A 26,766-nucleotide genomic window follows, 5' to 3' on the forward strand; every position below is an offset into this window, starting at 1 on the left:
CTGACCACTATTTGTACAAAATCTCTTCGGGCACAGCGGGAATGAAATTTAAAAGAAATTACAGCAGATCAAGCAGTATTGAAACAAATTTAATTTCAGGCTGTTTTTTCATCTTTAAACGTTAGTAATACCAACAACAATCATCGAATGATTGACTATTTGGAGGGCTATATCATATAATATATCGTAGCCGATGAACGTAACATCAGCTGAGAACAAACGCAAAACAATGGAGCAGATACCACCTAAACAGTAAACTCTATATTACTACACTGCAGTGTACTATACTTGCTATAATAGTATTACTATAAAGCTATAATACTAGGTATGCACTATGCTCCACATATCCAATGTAACCAAGGTAACCGATCGGAAAACGCTCGCTGAACGACGTGAGGAGCCGACAGAGTGATTAATCACTTTACTCTCGCGGTCACGTGACTAGCTTTACCTTGTTCTGTAAGTATAATCCCTGTTATGTAGTTAGAAGTGAATATTGAATCGTTGTAAAGGGAATATTTATTTTACTATCTTATACCTCAAATATATTTATAATGGTGAGTACTGTCAAATATCGACAAACTTTTGACATAATATCGTCAAAATATCGTCAAATATCTGATTATTAATAGATATAGAAATTTACGCACGTCTTCCAGATATATCCGAAGCGTGGAGAGAAGTATTTGTGGACTTTCATGGAACTCTGAAGTACACCTTATTGATCTCATCTTGCATTCTAAATTCTTAAATATGTACGCAACGTTATTACTATCACAATTCAATATTCCATTAATAATGAAATTATGGCTATTATGGAAACTATATCAATAAGCAAAAAGTTTTTAATTTTTCTGAATGCTTCCTTTGTGATTTCTATGCCCTCTTTTGTGTTAATTCATTTAAGAACTCTGTGACGTTTTCTGAGGATTTTAATGCAAATTTTATGCCCGGGATTTTATGTGCTATTAAGCCAGTTTAGGAAGAAATCAAAGTTTTCTTGGCCATGTGTCCATGGGACATAAACGTCACTTTTGGGTTCACTTTTGAACCTAACCCAATATTATGGTCTAACTTATCAATGGCAGTGTCAGGCTGTCAGCATAGGCACATGCATTTTTCGGTTCCATCGCGCTGTACCTTTGATTTGTCTGATGGTATCTCCTTCAAATTCGGTGATGACATTTTTAATTTCAAGAGCATCTACATTCTACAATACATTCCGTCAGTCGACGACAACATAACGGCAAAATTTGCATAAAGCTGTATTAAAACTAGCCGTACATGATGGCATTAAGAATTAAGATAAAACTATTAATTTAAGATTTCTTTGGTAACATTTTTTTAAAGTGGTAAAAACTTGCGCTTTTTGCTCAAATTCTGAATAACTTTTTTCTTGTGCACTTTTAATTTTATCAAATTGACCTGAAAACATTTGTATCGCCCGGTACCTACTTGATACTTTTAAGAGACGCATTAACACGCAAAAGCATTTAGTGTTATTACTATACAAAAAATAGAGGATGGTGTGATCTTACTGCTAGTGCCAACACTGCAATTATTTGATTACCTAAAGAGTTTCGGGCTTCCTGAGTTTAAAACGCGCATTTGTGTATCACGTGACCGATGTCTGATAAGGCCTCATTTTTATTTCGAAACGGATTCTTAATCCTTATACATCATAACTAACTATCTAACTATATAACTAACTACTAACTAACTATCTAACTATCGTACTGTCCAATTATTAGTTAGGTTGCCAAACTTGTAGCAGAAAACACGACATTTTAATAGCTTTTATCCTTTTATCTATTCTTGTCATCTTTAAAATTAAATTTGAAAATTTCAAACTAAATATTAACCTTCCAAACGACTTCTGCTGTGTCTAAATGAAAAATTAATATATTAATTTTAAACTACCTGTTATCGGACCTTGGCCTTATTTGAATGGACATTATGTGAACGGACATTAAAATGAACGCTCAAAGGAGTTCAAAACCATTAAAAATCCGAATTTATTCATTTTTTTTCCAAGTTTAACAGATAATTTTTAAATCGATTTTTCATACAGCAAATAAGAAAAGCAGTTGTTAGGCAATAAAAATGTTAAATTCTGTGCAGATGAGGTATGAAGGTACATCGGCCATATCCCTCGGAAGATATCCCGGTTTCGAATTCTATATTATCGAGATGATTGGTAATAGTATGTAATGGTAGGATGTATCATCGTTGACATGAACCACCGAAAGTAGGCTATGCCAAGTGGGGGGCTAGAGATATAGCTCAAGTTGTACTTCAGGCATTTGCATTCTAGTACCTCTGGTAGAGCAGTTGATATCGTTCATTACCCGGTACTACAACTACTAGTTGGATAAACAACCAGTTGTAAGAGATCTAGAACTAGAAGATGTAGAGGTAGATTACTAGTAACTCCGAAGAAATGAACGAGGGACCGTTATAGATCAAGAAAGTACAGAAGTTCCATAATATGATATTTATAATATCTAAATTTTATGATAACTTGTTTTTCATTGATCCAATGATATTCATATAGTTTAGTTCGATGATAGAAATTGAAATTAACTGAAATTAAAAGTTGTCATATCCTGGACAATAAGTTCGCAGTGGAAAAATTTTTGAACAAAATTCAACTGACTTTAATTTGGACGGACCTTAAACGGACGGAAATTATTTGAACGGACATTAAGATGAACGCTAGGGCCTCCAGCGTTCAATCAATGACTGTTCAAATAAGGTCCGATAAGGTAAAGGGTATCCATATAAAGACTGACAGTCGTGCTTGCCAGCGCTATAATTATGCAAGTAAACAAATTGACTACCACTTTTAGTTTTAGCATGTAAAGCCGTTGCTTCGTCAGAATGATACGCAATACGTACGAGAAATTAATGAGTACGCAATAAAAAGCTTTATTAATGCAGTAGTAAAAATTTAATTATGTCGAAGCTATTGTAAAAAGATATTTAAAATACAATCCGATGTGTAAATAAATTCGCTCCCACTAAATCGCTCGCCAAAATTTTTAAAAATTCTTGTAAAAATACCCTGAGGGTATGAAAGTAATTCGAATAGGTGTATTTTGATGATTTCGAATCACTCCCCATGACGTAGGGTAAAAATGCTTATGGGCAAAAAATATTTTGGTCACGTGACAGGCTGGTAAAACACGAATTCGATTGTTTAGAGCTCGGGTTAGGGTTGTGGTTAGGGTTATTGTTAAGCTGCACTAACAAAAAAGGTTACGTGATAATTTTTGGGCGAGCGAATTAGTAAAAGCTAAATAAATTATTACGGTAACGTTTGTTCGATGATTTTATTTAAAAAGGGAGGGCATGCATAAAAATTTTAAAATATACCAATAAAAACTTAATAAAATTATGGCCGGAGTGCTTCATAGTCTGACTAAAAAATAAACATCAGCTAATTGTCTATTCAGGGCACTCAGTTGTTACTGAGAAACATTCGGTAATCTTTGGTAAAGCGGAACTGTAGCTAGTCATTCCGGTGATTTGCATTTGTCCATCATCTCCATAGCGAAGGAGGAAAATGCTTCGATCATTCATCAACGGAGCAACACAATCTTTGTTGACAGATTCTCCAAATTTAGCGGTTGCTCTCAAACTTCTGATAAAGTCGTTTCCTTGACAAGCTTTGTAGGGTACAGCACTTTTAATTTCGATAGAGTCTTCCTCGATTTCACCTGGATATCCCAAGACGATGGCTTCTGTATTCTGGAATAGATCACAAGATAAAGCGAGAGAGCATCTGGTTTCATCAGACTCCTCAAAACCATCTCCAGACTCATCAATAGAGTAAAAGATGGTCTGCCTTTTAGAGGGATTGTAGTAATCTATCAAAGATACTTGCACTGGCATTCTGTTGGTCACGTCGAACTTTATGTCCATGGGGAGGTTGAATTCGATTTCTTTAAGCTTTGTGGCAGGATCCACGTAAAGATGAAGTCTTTGTCCTCCTTCCTTGATGTCGTATCTTGTAATAGCAGAGAATCCACCGTCGGTCAACTGAAGTTGTCCCTCAACAAGAGACTTTGTGAAGACAATACCAGTAGGTGAAGCTACCTCCAGCAGATACATTGTCGAATTGGACTCCTCAGGAAGTCTAAAAGAAATCCTGAGGGTTGGAAGTTTTTTCATCATAGCGGCTTCGGCTTTGAGTCCGAACAGGGGCTCGTAATCTTTACCTATAACGTGGTAAGATGAGATAAGCTGGACGAATGCAGTTCCAACGCCACTGTATCTGATATTGTAGACGCCAACTTCGGGTGAAAGAACGACTTCTTGGGTGACCATTTTGTTATCTTTTTTTATTAAGATCTTCTCGAAGTATGACTTGCCTTTTCCTATTGCTATAGTTAAATCAGTTTTTTTTGGCATGACAGAATTACTTACCTCCGCAAACTTAGCAAGAGCCTGCAGTCCAATGACAGTGTCTTGGCTGGATCGGAATCCTCCATTCTCATTTCTTTGACTGGCAAGCCACGTGATCATTGGAAGACTGTCTTCAATTCTGTCTTTCTGCAAGAAATACAATGCTGCATAGCCAGTAGCTTCAATAGACTTACTTGACCCCATGAAGGATTCAAATTCAAGATTATCTTCACAAGTGGCAAACTTATACCGCCCATCAGTAGATGAGCCCATACACTTTTCATGATCTCTGAAAGGCAGCTTTTTCCAGCTCTCGACATGATCAAGAAGTCCATGGTCTTTGCAGAGTTGGATGGAATAGGCAACCATATGATGATAGCAGCAATCGTCTGATCGAGAAGCTAATTCGAGGGTGGCATTGCAAACCTTTCCCAGTCTTCCGAAGGTATATGAGGAATCAGTCAAGGTGCTTCCACATCGGTTCACTCCATTACTCTCAAGCATGGAAATGAGGAAGTAAGAATTCCAGTAAAGGTCCTTGTTTTGATGATAGTTGTATTGGTAAGGAGCCCACCCGTCTCTGGCAACAGTTGCTGTGTATTGAGAACTGCTTGCATAACGTAACTGTCGGAGTAAGAATTCTCTATCACTATTAAGTGCCGTATCGCAGGGAACAAATACTTCATCTGGGAACAAAGCGACTACTTTGTTTACGAAGGCAGTCAACCAGACACTAGAATCTCCCCCTCTAAATACTGAGTACCCTCTGCTGTAGCTGGCTGATCCTTTTCTGTAGGCAAGCTGTTGCTGCAGTCCGATGTTCAGGTTGTGCTTGATGCTGTAATCAAGATTTTCAGGAAGTTCGTCGTAGAGGGATTTGATATAGTTTGCTGAGAAAACGTTGATCGCAATCTTGTGCATGTTCTGCTCACCACATCCCGACGGTAGTTGAATCAAGCTTGAAATTCCCGCCACAGCTTCTCCAAGGATATCTCCAACAGCTACAAGTTTTAGATCGTGTGAGCCTGGTATGAAACCATCCGGAAGTTCAACACGCATAGTTTTTACATTTTTTTCCCTTGACTTACCTTTCTGCATTATCAATAAACTGCTTGAATCAATAATTTTTTCACCACCTGGCTGAACGAATAGGCTCTTTTGGACAGCATCTGACTCACCAGTACTGGTCTCTGCTGTGACAGTGATGTCATGGTTCCCAGCCTCGGTGAGGCTTATTTCATATTGAACAGTAGTAGCTTCGTTAGAAGCTATGGTCACTGTTGCATCCTGGTCACCCCACATTTCGGAAGAGATTCGGACTGTTGCTGAAACTTCGTCATCTAAATAGTTAAATATTCTGACAGGAATAGTTATTCTCTCTCCGACAGTTCCAGAATATGGTAAGTCTAAACTTATAAAGAAAGGAAGGAATGTTTGGAACTCTATTTCATTAGAAAATCCCAATCCTTTTTCAGGGGACAGTCCGAAGGCACTTCCTTTCCATCCTGTGATTGTGTCAGGTGCTAATACTGAAATGACATTCTTTCCGTTTTCATCACTGACCATATCGGTCCAAAGCCAGGCCTCAGGGAAGTAGTTCCTCATTCTAGGAGAAGCATCTTCATCTGCATCTTGAGCTGGTTCATCAGGTGCGTCATCTGCCTCCACCGCATAGGAAGCTTCCATCATCTCTGCCTCAGCATACATCTCACCGTAGCCACCTCCACTATTATACACTCGGTAGGGATAGTACTCTTCCTCTCTGTTGTTGGAACTTGGAGCAACGTAATCAAATATGTTCATGTTTGTGGTAATTTTCAAGCCTTCACTTTTTAAAAGATCTTTGACGTCGATTATTTTTACTTCGGTGCTGGATTTGCATTGGTATGGGTCATCTCTTTGACAGCTGAGGTCTTTGGTGGTTCCACTGTCCAAACTTCTCAAGAACGACAACGTTGATTCCTTGGTCAATACTTTGCAGGGCTCCCTCAAAAGATTCAGACTCGCATCGTTGACACTGATTCCAACGAAAGACACAGGATCACTCGTCAAATACATGGTTACGTTTTCACCAGGCCTAGCAGTTTCTGTATCTAATTGAAGATCAATCTTATGTTTCAATTCTTCAACCATACAGAGATCCATGGCATCTGCCAAAATGTAACCAGAACGGTCATTAGCTGTTAGAACTAGCAGACGAGACCTTGTTATAATGTCATCGGGAATCATTATGGATCCCTCAGCAAATAATCTTCCCGATTCGTCATCTTGCCATTCTGGGACATCGTTCCAACTTTTAACAATGCTTCCCTTAGACAGAATAATGAAATGTAAGGTTTCGACCCTTTTGTTGGAAAGCACCTTATAAGAAGCCATATCACTGGCATTGTATGACCTTGGTTCGGTCTTGACGAAGCGAATGAATTCGTCAGCCTTTGCAACCATTCTTTCGGGTTGGTAGCAAGCAAAGACTTCATCACAAGCGGCATCAATATCCATTTCAGCTGTAATCTTCAAAGCACATGCATCTTCAGGAACATCGAATGACGCAAACACTTTTCCATCTTGGACACGAACCTCTTTTGAGACATATTTGAGATCAGTGAGGCCTGAGATCATCATGAGCTTGACTGGCATGTTTTCAATTTCAGTTGTAGTGAGTGCCTCAACATCCAGTTCAACATAGAAGGGGAATCCAGCGGCATAGTTTTTTTGAGTATTCTTGTTGAAAGATAGCTTCATAGACGTTTGAGTGAACTCCGTTGATGAGTCTACCTTCTCGACGTTGAAGCCCTGTAAAATTGCATATGGTGGTAACTATTTCTAGATAACTGCGTTGTTTTACATTTTGGAATAATTGCTAGCGATATGTCTATGTAGTCAAAGTTGATGATTGTTATTTTGCTACAGAAAAAGACTTACTCCTTCAGCATCGGAGACAGAAGCAGCGATAACAAGGATAGATGGACTACAGAAAGGATTGAACAAGTATTTAAGCTTTCTTGATGTTAAATCTGTGATGTCGATCTGAAAAGGTTATTTTTGTTACTCAATGAGACTATTTCTCTGGAAAAATCACGTGCATTAAATATTAAATCTCATTCCTAGAGAGGCGGAACAATTGAATATCCAAACATTGTTTTAGAAAAGATAATATTTTTTACCTCCCAGTCTGCTTTTCCATCAACAAGTTCAGTTGTAACTTCTTTGAAGTGATAAGCTCCTGAGTACATTTTCTGTTGTTTGTTGTCAACAGCGAACTTCAGGACTACTTTCCCGTTAACAGGTTTGCCGTATGTATAGGTGGCGGAGACTTTACCTCGAACCATCGTGTCTCCAGATGCGATGTGTTCCGGTCCTGATAAGAATTGTTGAATTCATTAATGTTGCTTCCTTTTTATTATTTAGCGCATCTAATGCAGCGATTGTAATTTTGGATTTGCAACTATGAGAAGATTGGAAACTGCTCAGCACCAGGCAATCAATTTATTGATCAGAAATATCCAAACAAACCTTCAATTTCTACACCGAACTTTGGAAGAACGTATTCCTCCACAGAGAAAGAGCAGGAAGCAGAGTTCTTGCCGGTCACTCTGATTGTGTAGATTCCTATCTTTGCTTCTTCGGCTAGCAGGAATGTTCCTTGGTGGATTACTCCTTCTTCTTCGTTAAAGATCACTTCATTGAAGAACTGGAGTTGTTAGATTTAAAATATGCATCTAATAGGAACATATTTAGTTTTTATCAAATCCGTTTCGAAACAGCCATTTAAGAATTATTTGAATGAATAAAGTATACAGATTTGTTCATATCTTGATGAAACAGTACTTGCTGATAATTGCATGATTAGAATAAAAATGTAAACTGACCTCTACACCATCAGGATTAGTTATTTTCACTTTGAGTCCGTCTGAGAGAGTCAGTCCCTTCAAATCAGAATCAATAGAAAATCCCCGAAACCTGCAATGATTCATTCAAATAATCAGCTTTAATTAAAATTTTTATTCTAAATCTAAGTAAAACCTAATTTATGCATAGTTTTTGAGTTAAATTGTTAAATATTGGGATTTGATTTGAGCAATTTTAACCTACCTGACAGCTTGGCCTGGTTTGTAAACAGGTTTGTCAGTCTGAACGTAGGACTTGTATCCGGTCTGTGTTACTGAGATAGATCCAGCATCAAACCTAAATCTTCCATATCCTTCAATAAATCCGGAGTATTTTACGACGTGTGTACCAACTATCTGCTCAGGGACCTAAGAGAAAACCGATCGTTTAAAAGTTAAAGAAAGTTAGAGAAAGTTAGTGAAAGTTAGAGAAAGTAAGTGAAAGTTAGAGAAACATAGTGAAAGTTAGTGAAAGTTAGTGAAAGTTAGAGAAAGTTAATGAAAATAAGCAAGGGGAATAATTTTGGCGTAGTTTTCTCACCATAACTGGAATGTCAATTATTTTGTCATCCTCAGAGATCTGATACATTTTCTCCATCAGCACGTTTCTGGAGGGGATATCATATTATGTTGTAACCTATTTTCAATTCGGCATTTTTAATATCTGTACAATTAAGTGAGTAGAATAATGAATCAATTAAGCTATTCAGTTTATAGAAGACAAAGATAAATGCTCAAATATTAATAGAGAAGATTAGATCTTTATGATTATTCTCTCAGTATGAAAGCGTTTTCCAAACTTACTCTTGGTAAAGATTTTCAGGGTAGTAGTATCGAGTGTAGTTGTAATACTTGATAGAGATATTACCAGAATTCTCCGTGAACATCATCAGCTTTAAGTTGGTCTGAAAAGTGACAAAATTACAGGACACAGCGTTTCTGTTGAACACATAATTTATAGCCAACTTTGTTATCATGCTCTCTGATAAATTAAAGTTCACTATAACTTCCAATAAGAAATAGTAAAGTTTCACAAAAACTCACCATGTGTCCAGCTTTGAAGCTTGGAGGAGAGAGAAACACGAAGGGAGGCATGCCAGTGCTCACATCTTCTGTAGTTTTTTGTGTGCTCACTGTTGCAAAGACAACCAAGAGCCCAACTACGGAGCCAAGCATTGCCATTGCTGTAATTTGATCATAAGTATTTAGCATGTAAGGTGTTGACGTATATTGAACTATTGAATAAAGAAACCCGACATTGATGACATGATATAGTGAAATTTTGTTGCTTATATATAAGCAACAAAACTTCATAAGCAAAAAAGTATATATATATATGTATGCACTTTTCTTTAATATAATAGGTAAACATATTTTACTAGAACATATTATTATAATAATAATATTGAAATCCTAATCTACTGACCTATAGATTGATTCTTTAGCCTTGTAATGATTTATGTTTCAATGATATGAATGAAGCGACGAGAGCATTTTAATCATTTCGGTCGTTTATTGAGGTGGCTATTTTCAGGGTAAAAATAAAACTGCAAATATTTTGAACTTTATTAATGCAATATACCAAAAACTTCAAATCATCAATTTAAAGACTAAAAAATAGCAACAGCAAAATTTCAGTGTCTAATGTCTATTCTGGGCACACGGTCACCACTGAGTAACATTCGGTTATCTTTGGCAGAGCAGAATTGTAGTCGGTCATTCCCGTGATTTCCATTTGTCCATCATCTTCATAGCGAAGGAAGAAAATGCTTCGAGTATTCATCAATGGAGCAACGCAATCCCTGCTGAATGACTTTGCAAATTTAGCAGTTGCTTTTCGACTTCTGACAAAGTTTCCGTTGCAAGTTTTGTAAGGGAAAGCTTCTTTGATTTCGATGGAGTCTTCCTCAATTTCACCGGGATATCCCAAAACGATGGCCTCTGTATCCTGGAATAGATCACAAGATAAAGCGAGAGAGCATCTGGTTTCATCAGACTCCTCAAAACCATCTCCAGACTCATCAATAGAGTAGAAGATGGTCTGCCTTTTAGAGGGATTGTAGTAATCTATCAGAGATACTTGTACTGGCATTCTGTTGGTCACCTCGAACTTAGTGTCCATGGGGATGTTAAATTCGATTTCTCTAAGCTTTGTGGCAGGATCCACGTAGAGATGAAGCCGTTGTCCTCCTTCCTTGATGTCGTATCTTGTAATAGCAGAGAATCCACCGTCGGTCAATTGAAGTTGTCCCTCAACAAGAGACTTTGTGAAGACAATACCAGTAGGTGAAGCTACCTCCAGCAGATACATTGTTGAGTTGGACTCTTCAGGTAACCTGAAAGAAATCCTGATGGTTGGAAGTTTTTTCATCATGGCAGCTTCGGCTTTGAGCCCGAACAGGGGCTCGTAATCTTTACCTATAACGTGGTAAGAAGAGATAAGTTGGACGAATGCAGTTCCGACTCCAGTCCATTTGATTTTGTAATCACCAACCTCGGGTGCAATAACAACTTCTTTGGTAACCATTTTGTTATCTTCTTTGATTCGGATCTTCTCGAAGTATGACCTGCCTTTTCCTATTACTATAGTTAAATCAGTTTTTTTAGGCATGACGGCATTGCTTATCGCCGCAAATTTAGCAAGAGCCTGCAGTCCAATGACAGTGTCTTGGCTGGATCGGAATCCTCCGTTCTCATTTCTTTGACTGGCAAGCCACATGATCATTGGAAGACTGTCTTCAATTCTGTCTTTCTGCAAGAAATACAATGCTGCATAGCCAGTAGCTTCAATAGACTTACTTGACCCCATGAAGGATTCAAATTCAAGATTATCTTCACAAGTGGCAAACTTATACTTCCCATCAGTTGACGAGCCCATACACTTTTCATCTTCTCTGAAAGGAAGGTTTCTCCAGTCCTCAACATGGTCAAGAAGTCCATGGTCTTTGCAGAGTTGGATGGAATAGGCAACCATATGATGATAGCAGCAATCATCTGATCGAGAAGCTAATTCGAGGGTGGCATTGCAAACCTTTCCCAGTCTTCCGAAGGTATATGAGGAATCAGTCAAGGTGCTTCCACATCGGTTCACTCCATTACTCTCAAGCATGGAAATGAGGAAGTAAGAATTCCAGTAAAGGTCCTTGTTTTGATGATAGTTGTATTGGTAAGGAGCCCACCCGTCTCTGGCAACAGTTGTTGTGTATTGAGAACTGCTTGCATAACGTATCTGTCGGAGTAAGAATTCTCTATCACTATTAAGTGCCGTATCGCAGGGAACAAATACTTCTTCTGGGAACAGAGCGACTACTTTGTGTACGAAGGCAGTCAACCAGTCACTAGAATCTCCCCCTCTAAATACTGAATACCCGCTGCTGTAGCCGGTTGATCCTCTTCTGTAAGCAAGTTGTTGCTGCAGTCCAATGTTCAGGTTGTGCTTGATGCTGTAATCAAGATTTTCAGGAAGTTCGTCGTAGAGGGATCTGATATAATTTGCTGAGAAAACGTTGATCGCAATCTTGTGCATGTTCTGCTCACCACACCCCGAAGGAAGTTGAATCAAGCTTGAAATTCCCGCCACAGCTTCTCCAAGGATATCACCAACAGCTACAACTTTCAGATCGTGTGAGCCTGGTATGAAACCATCAGGAAGTTCAACACTCATCACAGTTTTGTCCCCTGACTTACCTTTTTGCATTATCAACACACTGCTTGTATCGACTATTCTTTCACCTCCCGGTTGCACAAGAAGACTTTTTCGGACAGCATCTGAATCACCAGTACTGGTCTCTGCTGTGACAGTGATGTCGTGGTTCCCAGCCTCGGTGAGGCTTATTTCATATTCAACGGTAGCTGCTTCGTTAGAAGCTATGGTCACTGTTGCATCCTGGTCACCCCACATTTCGGAAGAGATACGGACTGTTGCTGAAACTTCATCATCTAAATAGTTGAATATTCTGACGGGAATAGTTATTCTCTCTCCAACAGTTCCAGAATATGGCAAGTCTAAACTTATGAAGAAAGGAAGGAATGTTTGGAACTCTATTTCATTAGAGAATCCCAATCCTTTTTCAGGGGACAGTCCGAAGGCACTTCCTTTCCATCCAGTGATTGTGTCAGGTGCTAATACTGAAATTACATTCTTTCCGTTTTCATCACTGACCATATCGGTCCAAAGCCAGGCCTCAGGGAAGTAGTTCCTCATCCTAGGAGAAGCATTCTCATCTTCTTCTGGAGCTGATTCATCAGCTTCTTCGGCACGATCGGCAGATGCTTCCATAATACGAGATTTCCCCTGAGGGGCATACATGTAATCTGGGCTCATGTCATCATAGTCATATCGATTGTATGGGTAAGGGTCTTCTCTGTTGTTAGAACTTGGAGCAACGTAATCAAATATGTTCATGTTTGTGGTAATTTTCAAGCCTTCACTTTTTAAAAGATCTTTAACGTCGATTATTTTTACTTCGGTGCTGGATTTGCATTGGTATGGGTCATCTCTTTGACAGCTGAGGTCTTTGGTGGTTCCGCTGTCAAGACCTCTCAAGAACGACAAAGTTGATTCCTTGGTCAATACTTTGCATGGCTCCCTCAAAAGATTCAGACTCGCATCGTTGACACTGATTCCAACGAAAGACACAGGATCACTTGTCAAATACATGGTTACGTTTTCACCAGGCCTAGCAGTTTCTGTATCTAATTGAAGATCAATTTTATGTTTCAAGTCTTCAACCATACAGAGATCCATGGCATCTGCCAAAATGTAACCAGAACGGTCATTAGCTGTTAGAACTAGCAGACGAGACCTTGTTATAATGTCATCGGGAATCATTATGGATCCCTCAGCAAATAATCTTCCCGATTCGTCATCTTGCCATTCTGGGACATCGTTCCAACTTTTAACAATGCTGCCCTTAGACAAAATAATGAAATGTAAGGTTTCGACCCTTTTGTTGGAAAGCACCTTATAAGAAGCCATATCACTGGCATTGTATGACCTTGGTTCGGTCTTGACAAAGCGAATGAATTCGTCAGCCTTTGCAACCATTCTTTCGGGTTGGTAGCAAGCAAAGACTTCATCACAAGCGGCATCAATATCCATTTCAGCTGTAATCTTCAAAGCACATGCAATTTCAGGAACATCGAATGACGCAAACACTTTTCCATCTTGGACACGAACCTCTTTCGAGACATATTTGAGATCAGAGAGGCCTGAGATCATCGTAAGCTTAACTGGCATGTTTTCAATTTCGGTTGCAGTGAGTGCCTCAACATCCAGTTCAACATAGAAGGGGAATCCAGCGGCATAGTTCTTTTGAGTATTCTTGTTGAAAGATAGCTTCATGGACGTTTGAGTGAACTCCGTTGATGAGTCTACCTTCTCGACGTTGAAGCCCTGTGAAATTGCTTATGTTGGTAATAAATTCTAGATAGTTGCGTCGACGCATCGTTTTGTATGTAAGAATGGTTTAAAATAGGAGCTTTTTAAATATTCAACTGTACTACTGCAAATTACCAAACAACGTCATGTATACATATATGAAGTTCCGATGCTTCATAATTGGTTTTCTTGAAAATATATAGTTTGATCATTAGAAGAGACAATTTTGCTACAGAAAAAGACTTACTCCTTCAGCATCAGAGACAGAAGCAGCGATAACAAGGACTGATGGACTGCAGAAAGGATTAAACAGGTATTTTAGCTTTCTTGTTGTCAAGTCAGTGATGTCGATCTGTGGAAAATGTTTTGTTTTTCTCAATAATCCCAGAATACTTACAAGAGAATAGTTTTAAAATATAAGTTCACACAAATTGGTTTTTAATAATTAATAAAACAATCGCACATTTTTGGAGGTTCAAACGTGAATAATTTTCATTATTTCTGAATGTTGAATGAGAGTCTCACCTCCCAGTCCGCTTTTCCATTAACAAGTTCAGTTGTAACTTCTTTGAAGTGATAAGCTCCTGCGTACATTTTCTGTTGTTTGTTGTCCACAGCGAACTTCAGGACTACTTTCCCGTTAACAGGTTTGCCGTATGTGTAGGTGGCGGAGACTTTACCTCGAACCATCGTGTTTCCAGACGCAATGTGTCCAGGTCCTAGAAGAAATTGTTAATTTACAAATATAAATGTTTCAATGCAGCTGATGACGTTTTATTTTGTATAAATGAAAATGAAAATTGGTTCTAAAAGGCTTAAAACAAACCTTCAATTTCTACCCCGAACTTGGGAAGAACGTATTCCTCCACAGAGAAAGAGCAGGAAGCAGAGTTCTTGCCGGTCACTCTGATTGTGTAGATTCCTATCTTTGCTTCTTCAGCTAGCAGGAATGTTCCTTGGTGGATAACTCCTTCTTCTTCGTTAGAGATCACTTCGTTGAAGACCTGGATTTGTTAGATTTATAATATAAGAATATGCATTTATTAGGAAGAGACTTTTTAATGCAGCATGAAACATTTTATACGGTATGATCGCACAAGATCCTAACCAGTGTAGCAATATAAAGTTTTGACGTGCTGTACGTTCCTAACGTAAGTTGAACTTACGTTCTGTAAGTCAGAATTTATTCTATCAAAAATACGTGCGATAAGCGATTTGCACAATTTATGTTACAGATCAGAAAGGCCAAGCAAAGGTTAGTTAACTTTTTATTGGATTTTATTGGAGTTAAAATTTAAAAAGTATAATAACACAAACCTCGACACCGCTTGGATTAGTTATTTTCACTTTGAGTCCGTCTGAGAGAGTCAGTCCCTTCAAATCAGAATCAATAGAAAATCCCCGAAACCTGCAAAGATTCGTTCAAATCAGTTTCAATCAATATTCTGTTTCAAAATCGAAGGAAAATCTATTCTTTGCATAATTTTAAAGTTAAATAATGAGATTTGATTGGATCAATTTTAACCTACCTAACAGGTTGGCCTGGTTTGTAAACAGGTTTGTCAGTCTGAACGTAGGACTTGTATCCGGTCTGCCTTACTGAGATAGATCCAGCATCAAACTCAAATCTTCCAAATCCTTCTATAAATCCGGAGTACTTGACAACGTGGGTACCAACTATCTGCTCAGGGACCTACCAAAGGAAACACTTGATTTGTTGATAAATACTATCGTTAATAGCAAGTTTTAAAACATAACTTAGATTCGTATTACGGACTATATACAGTTCGTTTAAGTTGAAGAAGGATTACTGGGCGGCGCTCAGCCTGTCATTCCGCCGAATCTCTATCAATTATCATATGTTTATGAACATTATACCCAGGGGTCCCCAGGTAAAAGAAGGACTGAATAATAATGATCTAACCTTGACTGGAATGTCAACTATTCTGTCTTCTTCGGAGATCGCGTACGTTTCCTCCATCAGCACGTTCCTGCATTGATTGTCATTCAGTTTCATTGGGATACTCCTCCATCGTCATATTTGGGGAATTTTTGAAATAAGCTTGCAACCTAAAGATGATCCTGATTTTTTACAAGAATGTTGTACGTCTTTTTAGATATATCTACTGAGTATATAGTGTATGTAATAATGGAAAAAGATATGATAAACAGGAACCTGGAACATAAACATATCCCAGGTTTAATTTAATGATTTTATTTGAAGCTAAGGGAAAATCCTAAAACTTACTCTTGGTAAAGATTTTCAGGGTAGTACTGTCGAGTGTAGTTGTAATACTTGATAGAAATATTACCAGCATTCTCTGTGAACATCATCAGCTTCAAGTTGGTCTGAAATGTGACAATATTGCATGAAGCAGCGAATACGATGTTACATAATTCATTACTAACTTTTTCATTATGCTCTCTGATTAAAGTTCGCTATAACTTCCAATAAAAATTGTGAAAATAGTCAAGTCTCACAAAAACTCACCATGTGACCAGCTTTGAAGCTTGGAGGAGAGAGGAACACGAAGGGAGGCATGCCAGTCCTCACATATTCTTCTGCTGTACCTTGTATGCTCACTGATCCAACAACGAGGCAGAGCCCAATCAGGGCTGAGAGCATTGCCATTGCTGTAGGTCGAAAATTATTACAACAACATATCATACATTATAGTAGAACGACTACATTATTCATTATGTCCATTTATTCAAATTACATCCTCTCAATAGATAAAATAAACATTTATCAAAAATACAGACAAAACAATATTCAGTATTATTATATTTATATATACATAATAATATTATATACGATATATATCAATAATATTTACAATTTATTATCGTGAAACTTCCAACCCTGGTCCAAATAAAAACCGCGTTAAAAAGGCAATTTTCCCGAAGTTTAATAGGCCCGGTATTTAAATTGGTCCGGAACATAATTGGCCGGACTAAGTAGGTCCGAAAAATAATAATGTCAGAAGAATAAAAGTGGTCCGAAATGAATAATATTAATCCCTAGGAAATTACAAACCAAATATTGCGCACAAAAATTCAATAAAATGCATTTAAATTATGTACGATCACTTGACTTTTTGGAATTTATTAATAATCTACAAGTACAAGTTTGACGTACAGAATTAAAATTCACGAATGTAAATGAAACTGGTAAATATTATTTTTCATCCACATTGCGTGATTTGCGCATGACTCAGACTGCTCAGAAAGGTTGATTTTTCAGCGATCAGTCATGTAATTATAGTTATAGCGCGATGCACTATAAGTGTATAACTACTATAATTTGTATTAAAACTGAGCTACTGGGCCGCACCACACATTAAATAGTTGTATGTTTACAACCTACCAGGACGCGCGCCGAGTTGGACTCGTCGACGGTCCTATATGGAACAGATAATGATATTTTACGAGTATCACCCGTTAAATTAAATAGTTAATAATACTTTTTAATTTTTACACCATGCAGCCATTATAATAAAGTTTAGTGTTGAGCGTTACACTACATTTAAAATTTTGTAACTTTTCTAGTTTGAGTTTTAATTTTATCAAATTCTTGGAGGTTACAAGTCCGGAATTTGACGTTTTGCTGTATTTCAAAAATATATAGAAATAAGAGTTTGCAGTAGATTGTTGAGAATAAGAGCTTGATAATTGATATTGTGTACATGACAGGCTTTCTGAGCTTAGCTGAGTCTCTGAGCTTAGCTGAGTTTGCGTGAGCGAGTAGTAGTGAATGTCAACTTCCTTGACTGCATTTTGCCTAAGTTGTAAGTGGCTTATAGTTATGAAGCGTGCTATCGGTTTCAATAATATTTTATTTAACAGTCAACGAGTCAAGCTTCACCAATGTTGACGGATGATACTCGTCTAAATTATTTACGAAGTAGCGCGCCGCTTTTTATATTGCCAGAGGCAAAGAGCTGCAATATAATAAAAGCGCGCGCTCGCGCTGCGCGCTGGGTCAGTCCATTAACAATAGACATATGTCTTATAATGTTTATATAAACATTATAAGTATAATGATTATAGGCGATTTAATAGCAAGGGTATTCTCAAGGAATTAAATTATAATAAACAGTTTGAGAAATAAACTAAAAAGGCTAAACTGGTGCTACATATATTTATAGTTATAGCAAACTTAAGCTTTTAACAAAAGCTGACAATTTTTTCGAAAAAAATTGTTATTCAATTTGATATAAAGATTAAAGGTTAAAGGAGACCTTAAACGATTTTAGGTACCACTACCAACCCACATGTATTATAGTAACCACAAGTAACCACAGGTAACCACAGGTAACCACAGGTAACCACCACAGGTAACCACAGGTAACCACAGGTAACCACCACAGGTAACCACAGGTAACCACAGGTAACCACAGGTAACCACAGGTAACCACAGGTAACCACAGGTAACCACAGGTAACCACAGGTAACCACAGGTAACCACAGGTAACCACAGGTAACCACAGGTAACCACAGGTAACCACAGGTAACCACAGGTAACCACAGGTAACCACAGGTAACCACAGGTAACCACAGGTAACCACAGGTAACCACAGGTAACCACAGGTAACCACAGGTAACCATGCAGGTAACCACAGCTGGTAACCACAGGTAACCACAGGTAACCACAGGTAACCACAGGTAACCATAGGTAACCACAGGTAACCACAGGTAACCACAGGTAACCACAGGTAACCACAGGTAACCACAGGTAACCACAGGTAACCACAGGTAACCACAGGTAACCACGGGTAACCACAGGTAACCACAGGTAACCACAAGTAACCACAGTAACCGCAGTAACCACAATTTAATAAAATCACAGTAACCTAGACCTGCAGTAATCACGGTAATCACTAATCACACAGTAGCCACAATTTATAAGCTTTCAACGCAACCCACTGTGTGCGCGATCAAAGCTGCACTGCGACCATGCCACAGTTAACTTGCTGGTCTATTAATTGCTCGCTCTCACCTGTACTGGGGACCTCAGGCTATTATATTTATATTCATAATCATAACCGAATGTTCATAATCATAACCGAATAGAGATTACTAAACGGAATGACAGGCTGAGCGCGGCCCAGTAACATTGGGATCAATTAATACTAGTACTACCCATTGTAGCGCGATGCACTACTGGGTCGCGCGCGCGCATCCAATAATGCTTCTCGGTAGATCGGCGAGATGCACCACTGTGCCTCACCGAGCTGCGAAGGATTGACATCGTGAATCAATACTACCCAGTACTTGTTGTATTTGATTTACGCCGCCTTCGGCGGCGCGCGCTTCGCGCGCGAAAAGTGGCATGCAACGTATGTCAAGATCTACGATGTCAATCTTTCGCAGCTGGGCAAGGCCCAGTGGTGCATTTTGCCGATCTAGCCGTGGTTGCAAAAAGAATTATTTAATGCGCGGCACGGCCTAGTGATGCATCGCGCTACAATTATTGTATTATATATATTAATATATCATAAAGAGGTCTAAAAATAACAAAATAGGTATAAATTCGTTGATAACTCAATTTCTGACCATCGAAATTGCTCAAACTATTTAACTTTAAGGTTCATTAAAACATAAATGTTTACGTAAGCTGACCAAATTTCAACAAAATTGTTGTATGAGGAGTACAGTATTATAACATTTTGATTGTTTCCGAAATAATGTGCTGGCCGAAATACGAGCTAAAAAGCATTCGATGGTCAGCGCGCGCGTCTTACGGTCGATGGTGCACGTCCTAATAGTAATATAAAGTTTACCGTTTAACGGTAACAGATGCACGGTTTTAATTGTTATGTAATGTTCATTGAACCGCACAAAAGAAAGTTGAGTGCTGAGAAATAGTTTCGGACGAATATTTTTAAAAACACTAAACTAATCGTTGACAGTGTCTTCGTTATAAGTATAACAACACATCGAATCTGCGAGTGTTTTATTTTTTCTCACTCTATTATAGAAACTATAAATTAGTAACATGTAACAAAATATTTTTAGTCGTTACTTTTTTGCATATTTTGCATATTTCTTAATAACAATAAAAAAGCTTTTGATAACTGCTAAATTTTCAGAAACTACTACCGTTGAAAAATTAATATCAATAGACAATAACTATAAGCAAACGGGTAGATAAATTATGACGATAATTTAAAATGAATTAAAAACTTAAAATATATAAAAAGTTTCAATGAGGCAGGTTATGAAGTAACTTGCTAAAACATTACAATTGAATGAAGGAGGTAATCCCTCCCGGCTTACGTTAATATTATTTATAACTAGTTCCATCAACGGAGTAGAAAATGGTCTGCCTTTTAGAGGGATTGTAGTAATCTATCAGAGATACTTGTACTGGCATTCTGTTGGTTACGTCGAACTTTATGTCCATGGGGATGTTGAATTCGATTTCTTTAAGCTTTGTGGCAGGATCCACGTAGAGATGAAGCCGTTGTCCACCTTCCTTGATGTCGTATCTTGTAATAGCAGAGAATCCACCGTCGGTCAACTGAAGTTGTCCCTCAACAAGAGACTTTGTGAAGACCATGCCAGTAGGCGAAGCTACCTCCAGCAAATACATTGTCGAGTTGGACTCCTCAGGCAATGTAAATCCTATGCTGACAGCTGGAAGCCCTTCGTATACAGCAGATGAAGCCTGCAACATGAATATAGGTTCATAGTTTCTACCTGTGACATGGTATTCAGATATCATTTGTACGAACGCAACACCTACTCCACTCCATTTGATCTTGTACTTGCCAACTTTTGGTCGTAGATCCAACTGTTTGACGGTCATTTTGCTATCCTCCTTTATCCGTATTTTTCCAATCTTTGACTTGCCTTTTGAGATCACTATGGTTAGATCAGTTCGTTTAGTCATTTTAGCATTGCTTAATTCAGCAAACCTAGCGAGAGCTTGCAGTCCAATGACAGTGTCTTGACTTGATCGGAATCCTCCATTCTCATTCCTTTGACTGGCAAGCCACATTATCATTGGGAGACTGTCTTCAATTCTGTCTCTCTGCATGAAATACAATGCTGCATAGCCAGTAGCTTCGATAGACTTACTTGATCCCATAAAGGATTCAAATTCAAGATTATCTTCACAAGTAGCAAACTTAAACTTTCCATCAGTAGAGGATCCCATACACTTTGCATCTTCTCTGAAAGGCAGTTTTTTCCAGCTTTCGACATGATCAAGAAGTCCATGCTCTTTGCAGAGTTGGATGGAATAAGCTACCATATGATGATAACAGCAATCATCTGATTGAGAAGCTAATTCGAAGGTAGAGTTGCAAACTTTTCCTAGTCTATCAGAGTTATAAGAAGAATCAGTCAGGGTGCTTCCACATCGGCTCACTCCGTTGCTCTCCAGCATAGAAATGAGGAAGTAAGATTGCCAGTAAAGGTCCCTATTTTGATGATAAATGTATTGATAAGGAGCCCATCCTTCTCTGTTTACTCCCATTGTTTTTTTGTTATCTTTTTTGACTTGTTGCAATTGTCGCATAAGATAGTCCCTATCACTATTAAGCCCTGAATCACATAAAACAGGTACGTCTTTCGGGAATAAAGCGACTATCTTATGAACAAAAGTAGTCAACCAGTCACTAGAATCACCCCCTTTAAACACTGAATACCCATAACTGTAGCCAGTGGAACCCTTTCTGTAAGCAAACTGCTGCTGCAACCCAATATTCAGGTTATGCTTGATGTTGTAATTTATGTTTTCAGGAAGTTCCTTGTACAGGGATCTGATATAGTTTGCCGAGAAGACGTTTATTGCAATCTTGTGCATGTTCTGCTCACCACACCCCGAAGGAAGTTGAATCAAGCTTGAAATTCCCGCCACAGCTTCTCCAAGGATGTCTCCAACAGCTACAACTTTCAGATCGTGCGAGCCAGGTATGAAACCATCAGGAAGTTCAACACTCATATCAGCTTTGTCCCCTGACTTACCTTTTTGCATTATTAGAACACTGCTTGTATCGATAACTTTTTCACCTCCTGGTTGAACGAGAAGGCTTTTTCGAACAGAGTCTGACTCACCAGATCTGGTATCCGCTGTGACAGTGATGTCGTGATTCCCAGCCTCGGTGAGGCTTATTTCATACTCAACGGTACTTGCTTTGTTAGAGGCTATGGTCACTGTTGCATCCTGGTCACCCCACATTTCAGAAGAGATTCGGACTGTTGCTGAAACTTCATCATCTAAATAGTTGAATATACTGACAGGAATAGTTATTCTCTCTCCAACAGTTCCAGAATATGGCAAGTCTAAACTTATAAAGAAAGGGAGGAATGTTTGAAACTCTATTTCATTAGAGAATCCCAATCCTTTTTCAGGGGACAGTCCGAAGGCACTTCCTTTCCATCCTGTGATTGTATCAGGAGCTATCGCTGAAATGATGTTCTTTCCGTTTTCATCACTGACCATATCAGTCCAAAGCCAGGTCTCAGGGAAATAGTTCCTTAATCCCGCAGATTCTTCTTCCTTTGGTTCCTCGACCACTTCTTCAGATTCCTCTGACGTCGGCATCATCATTTTCATGTCGTCCGCCATAGGATAAGAGGTTGACGGTACATACATATCCATAGAAGTTTGTGTACTAGTACGACTACGTCCTTTATCGTACCTGATTGGATATGGTTTTACGTTATTTTGGAAACCATAATCGAACAAATTCATGTTTGTGGAAACTTCAAGACCTTCACTTTCGAAGAGATCCCTTAAATCGATTATTTTCACCTCAGTACTAGATTTACATTGGAAAGGATCGTCCCTCTTACAGGTCAAGTCTTTGGTGGTTCCGCTGTCGAGGTCTCTTAAGAAGGACATTGTTGATTCCTTGGTCAGTACTTTGCATGGTGCCCGCAGAAGGTTTAAGCTCGCATCGATGACACTGACTCCAACAAATGAAGAAGGATCACTTGTCAAATACATGGTCACATTTTCACCAGGCTTAACAATTTTAGCGTCCAATTGAAGCCTCACCTTGTGTCCCAAGTCTTCAGCAATGTCGAGATCTATGGCATCGGCAAGGATGTATCCAGAATTGGCGTTTGCTGTCATAACAAACAGACGTGATCTGGTTATCACTTTTGATGGTATCATTATGGATCCATCTACAAACAATTTCCCTGACTCGTGACTCTCCCATTCTGGGACATCGTTCCAACTTTTAACAATGCTTCCCTTAGACAAAATAATGAAATGTAAGGTTTCGACCCTTTTGTTGGAAAGCACCTTGTAAGAAGCCATATCACCAGTTTTGTACGACCTTGGTTCGGTCTTGACTAAGCGTATGAATTCATCAGCCTTTGCAACCATTCTTTCGGGTTGGTAGCAAGCAAAGATTTCATCACAAGCGGCATCAATATCCATTTCAGCTGTTATCTTCAAAGCACATGCATCTTCAGGAACATCGAAGGATGCAAAGGCTTTTCCGTTTTGAACACGGACTTCTTGTGTTACATATTTCGGATCGGAAATACCTGAAATCATTGTTAATTTTACAGTCAAGTCCTCAGTGTTCGACGCTTTATTAAAATTTTTAACGTCTAGTTCGACATAGAAAGGGAAGCCAGCAGCGTAGTTCTTCTGTGTGTTCTCGTTATAGGTCACCTTTACAGAGGTCTGACTGAACTCCGTTGATGAGTCCACTTTCTCAATGTTGAAACCCTGTTGGATGGACGCCTTGGTCAGCTGTCTTTAACTCATGCAGCTACTTCATTTGTCTTTAACTCATGCAGCGAGACATGCAAGTCGTGCAAATGCAGCGTTACAGCAGGATGGTTCGTGACGCATTAGGGCTTTGTAAGTTTTGTTTTAATTAAATTGTTAAAGAGGTATTGTATCCATTCGGCATTCCTTGCACATGTGTTTTAAGGTGATATGATAGTGTGTATTACTGTATAAAAGGGGAAATATAATTTATATAGTGCTTGATTGTTATGTGAATAGCTTCGCTGATTGTACAAGTGGATGAGATTTAAAAAAGTAAACAGCAGTTCAAACCTCAGAAGGGACGAAGACCAATAATTGTCAGGAACAACAACTTGGAGAAACATGCTTTCATCAGATGTTAGCAGGTGTTTTTAGAAGATTTAGACAAGACTAAATTCAAAATTCAAAAATGCACTCATGCTCATAATGATCAGTTTCTAATATTAATTATTAGCTGATCGCATTAATCAACCAAGTTACTGACTTGAAAAACTTACCCCTTCAGCATCAGACACAGAAGCAGTGATAACAAGGACAGATGGACTGCAGAAAGGATTAAACAGGTATTTTAGCTTTCTTGTCGTCAAATCTGTAATGTCGATCTGCAAATAAATGTTATTGTATTGCAAGTGAATTTGATTGAATGAGAAAAATTAAATTCATTCACTTCCTCAATGATAAATAATACTAAAAATCAAGTTTTATACCTCCCAGTCTGCGATTCCATCAACAAGTTCAGTTGTAACTTCTTTGAAGTGATAAGCTCCTGCGTACATTTTCTGTTGTTTGTTGTCCACAGCGAACTTCAGGACTACTTTCCCGTTAACAGGTTTGCCGTATGTGTAGGTGGCGGAGACTTTACCTCGAACCATCGTGTCTCCAGACGCAATATGTTTTGGTCCTGAAACGAATTTTTCAATTCACTTCTTTTGCTTTATTTGAAAAATAAAAAATCTTGCAATCTATGTTGCAGCGATTGTATTTTTATACTCACATCTATAATAAAAGTTGTCGTGAAGAAACTTTTTGACTGCTGGAATTAAAATCTAATCCATTCAATGTAGCTGATGACGTTGTATTTTTGGACAGATTGCTTCGACAAATTCAAACAAACCTTCAATTTCTACCCCGAACTTGGGAAGAACGTATTCCTCCACAGAGAAAGAGCAGGAAGCAGAATTCTTGCCGGTCACTCTGATTGTGTAGATTCCTGTCTTTGCTTCTTCAGCTAGCAGGAATGTCCCCTTGGTGGATTACTCCTTCTTCTTCGTTTAAGATCACTTCATTGAAAACCTGAACACAAAAGTAATGAATGTTTAATGTTTACTTAAAATGTTTACTTATAAATAAGACAGCGATATCTTTTGTATATTCTTTACCAAACTTATGTTATTTAACAATAAGGAATCCGACTTCCTGAGAAGACTCATAATTTGACAACTGTTATTGACTCTCATCGAATGATATTAAGATTTGAGTCTGATTGTTTCTGAATTCTCAGCAACAAAACATTAGGAGTGTATCGTTCATTTTGCATAATAAATTTTCAAATTACCAACTCAATATGACGCGATATATTACCTCGATGCTATCAGGATTTGAGATCGTCACTTTCAATCCATCTTCAGAAAGTACTACACCTTTCAAATCAGAGTCGATGGAGAAGCCGCGGAATCTGACAAAGGTAAATAAACAGTGAAGCAGAAATACGGCTTGCTCCCAGTACATTTAGTAAGATAGTAAATTAGTAAATAAGTCAATTGAGAAAATGCAAATGATCGGATAGTTTTGATATTGAAAAACTTAACCTACCTGACAGGTTGGCCTGGTTTGTAAACAGGTTTGTCAGTCTGAACATAGGACTTATATCCGGTCTGGCTTACTGAGATAGATCCAGCATCAAACTCGAATCTTCCATATCCTTCAATAAATCCGGAGTATTTGATGTACTGTGTACCTTGACTGACTTCTGTGACCTAACAGAATTTTAACTATGTAAGAAACTCGTTTGTAACCTTATATACTATCAAAATCTCTTCATTTAAGATTTAAGAAGAGAGAAACGCCATCGCAAAGAGAATTAGGAAAATTAGGAGAATTAGGAGAATTAGGAGAATTAGGAGAATTAGGAGAATTAGGAAAATTAGGAGAATTAGGAAAATTAGGAACATTAGGAGAATTAGGAGAATTAGGAGAATTGGGAGAATTAGGAGAATTAGGAGAATTAGGAGAATTAGGAGAATTAGGACTCATCGGACTACACGACATGCCAGTAAACATCAAAGGTGCGACTTTAATAATAATAACCAATGCGATTTAGCGTTGAGAAAATAAACTCAACTTAGCATTACTCTTGTGTTTTTGTAAGCTTATCTTCTAACCTGAACTGGAATGTCGATTATCTTATCCTCCGCAGATATCTGGAATGTCTCCTCCATCAACACGTTTCTGGGGTTGTTATCAATCAAACATCAAGCACACCTTTTCAAATAGACGCCACTCCATCATATATTATAATCACCTCTTTGCCCCATCAATGCCCGTGCTACTGCAATATTTCGTGTCACTTCAGATCAGACTAAAACAAAATAAGATTTGCATTTTTTTCGCAGTCAAAATTAGTCAAAATTAGTCGTTGTACCCCCTCATTGATAAATTAGCTTAATCGGATATCTATCATTGTACTGTCGCATATTATCTATCAATAAGCTAACATTCTAACAAACTCAGTAAGTAAGTGACTTAACTCACTCCACATAGCGACCATCAGATTCATATGGTTCTGAATAGTTGGTGTACTTCAAATAGTATTTGATAGAGATGTTGCCTGAATTTTCAGTGAACATCATCAGTTTCAGGCTCGTCTGAAATAGGTTTTATGACAGTGCTACCACTATAGTACTATAACTACTACAGCAAAAAATCACGGTATCTGACAGAAATAACTTACGAGTAGGTCTTTATAACACTAACCGTGTTTCTGATTAAGATTTCTGATAATTCCAAGGAAATATGCTCTTTTCAGGTATATGATGTAGTTACATTAATTGTTGAACAGTTTCCTTTACCTGGAAAGACCATTTTCCCGTGGTCGCATAAACGGAATTATCAAAAATTGTTATCAGAAACATCACAACAATACGACTCATAAACAATGTTCCTATCCGGATACAACACTAACCGTGTGTCCAGCTCTAAACGCAGGAGGTGAAAGGAATACAAAGGGAGGCATCCCATTGGTTACCCCTTCTTCGTGGTCATCTGATCTTACTATGTTGCAAAATGCCAGTCCTATGAGCAGTAGGACCAACTTCATTGCTAAAATGGTATGTTATTATTATGTGCATACA

The 26,766-nt window shown here is 38.2% G+C and overlaps 2 protein-coding genes across 2 annotated transcripts; both read right to left on the reverse strand.

The window, feature by feature from the left end:
* Positions 1-2,933: 2,933 nt before the first annotated feature.
* On the reverse strand, positions 2,934-26,735 carry LOC134826812 (uncharacterized). The gene is made up of 18 exons (XM_063839312.1): positions 26,598-26,735; positions 26,168-26,280; positions 25,798-25,864; positions 25,229-25,392; positions 14,992-15,082; positions 14,501-14,678; positions 14,200-14,393; positions 13,922-14,026; positions 9,945-13,689; positions 9,339-9,529; positions 9,099-9,199; positions 8,836-8,902; positions 8,500-8,663; positions 8,277-8,367; positions 7,921-8,098; positions 7,572-7,765; positions 7,330-7,434; positions 2,934-7,200 (listed from the first exon to the last, which is right to left on the reverse strand). Exons 1-18 carry the CDS (start codon positions 26,730-26,732, stop codon positions 3,448-3,450), a joined length of 9,636 nt encoding a protein of 3,211 aa, XP_063695382.1. The 5' UTR covers positions 26,733-26,735; the 3' UTR covers positions 2,934-3,447.
* LOC134811363 (murinoglobulin-1-like) lies at positions 19,747-24,637 on the reverse strand. The gene is made up of 4 exons (XM_063818156.1): positions 24,531-24,637; positions 24,124-24,317; positions 23,914-24,018; positions 19,747-23,371 (listed from the first exon to the last, which is right to left on the reverse strand). Exons 2-4 carry the CDS (start codon positions 24,286-24,288, stop codon positions 19,961-19,963), a joined length of 3,681 nt encoding a protein of 1,226 aa, XP_063674226.1. The 5' UTR covers positions 24,289-24,317; positions 24,531-24,637; the 3' UTR covers positions 19,747-19,960.
* Positions 26,736-26,766: the final 31 nt, after the last annotated feature.

Source organism: Bolinopsis microptera, chromosome 2 (assembly GCF_026151205.1).
Source record: "Bolinopsis microptera isolate Bmic1 chromosome 2, MBARI_Bmic_1.0, whole genome shotgun sequence".
In the NCBI taxonomy this organism is placed as follows: Eukaryota; Metazoa; Ctenophora; class Tentaculata; order Lobata; family Bolinopsidae; genus Bolinopsis; species Bolinopsis microptera.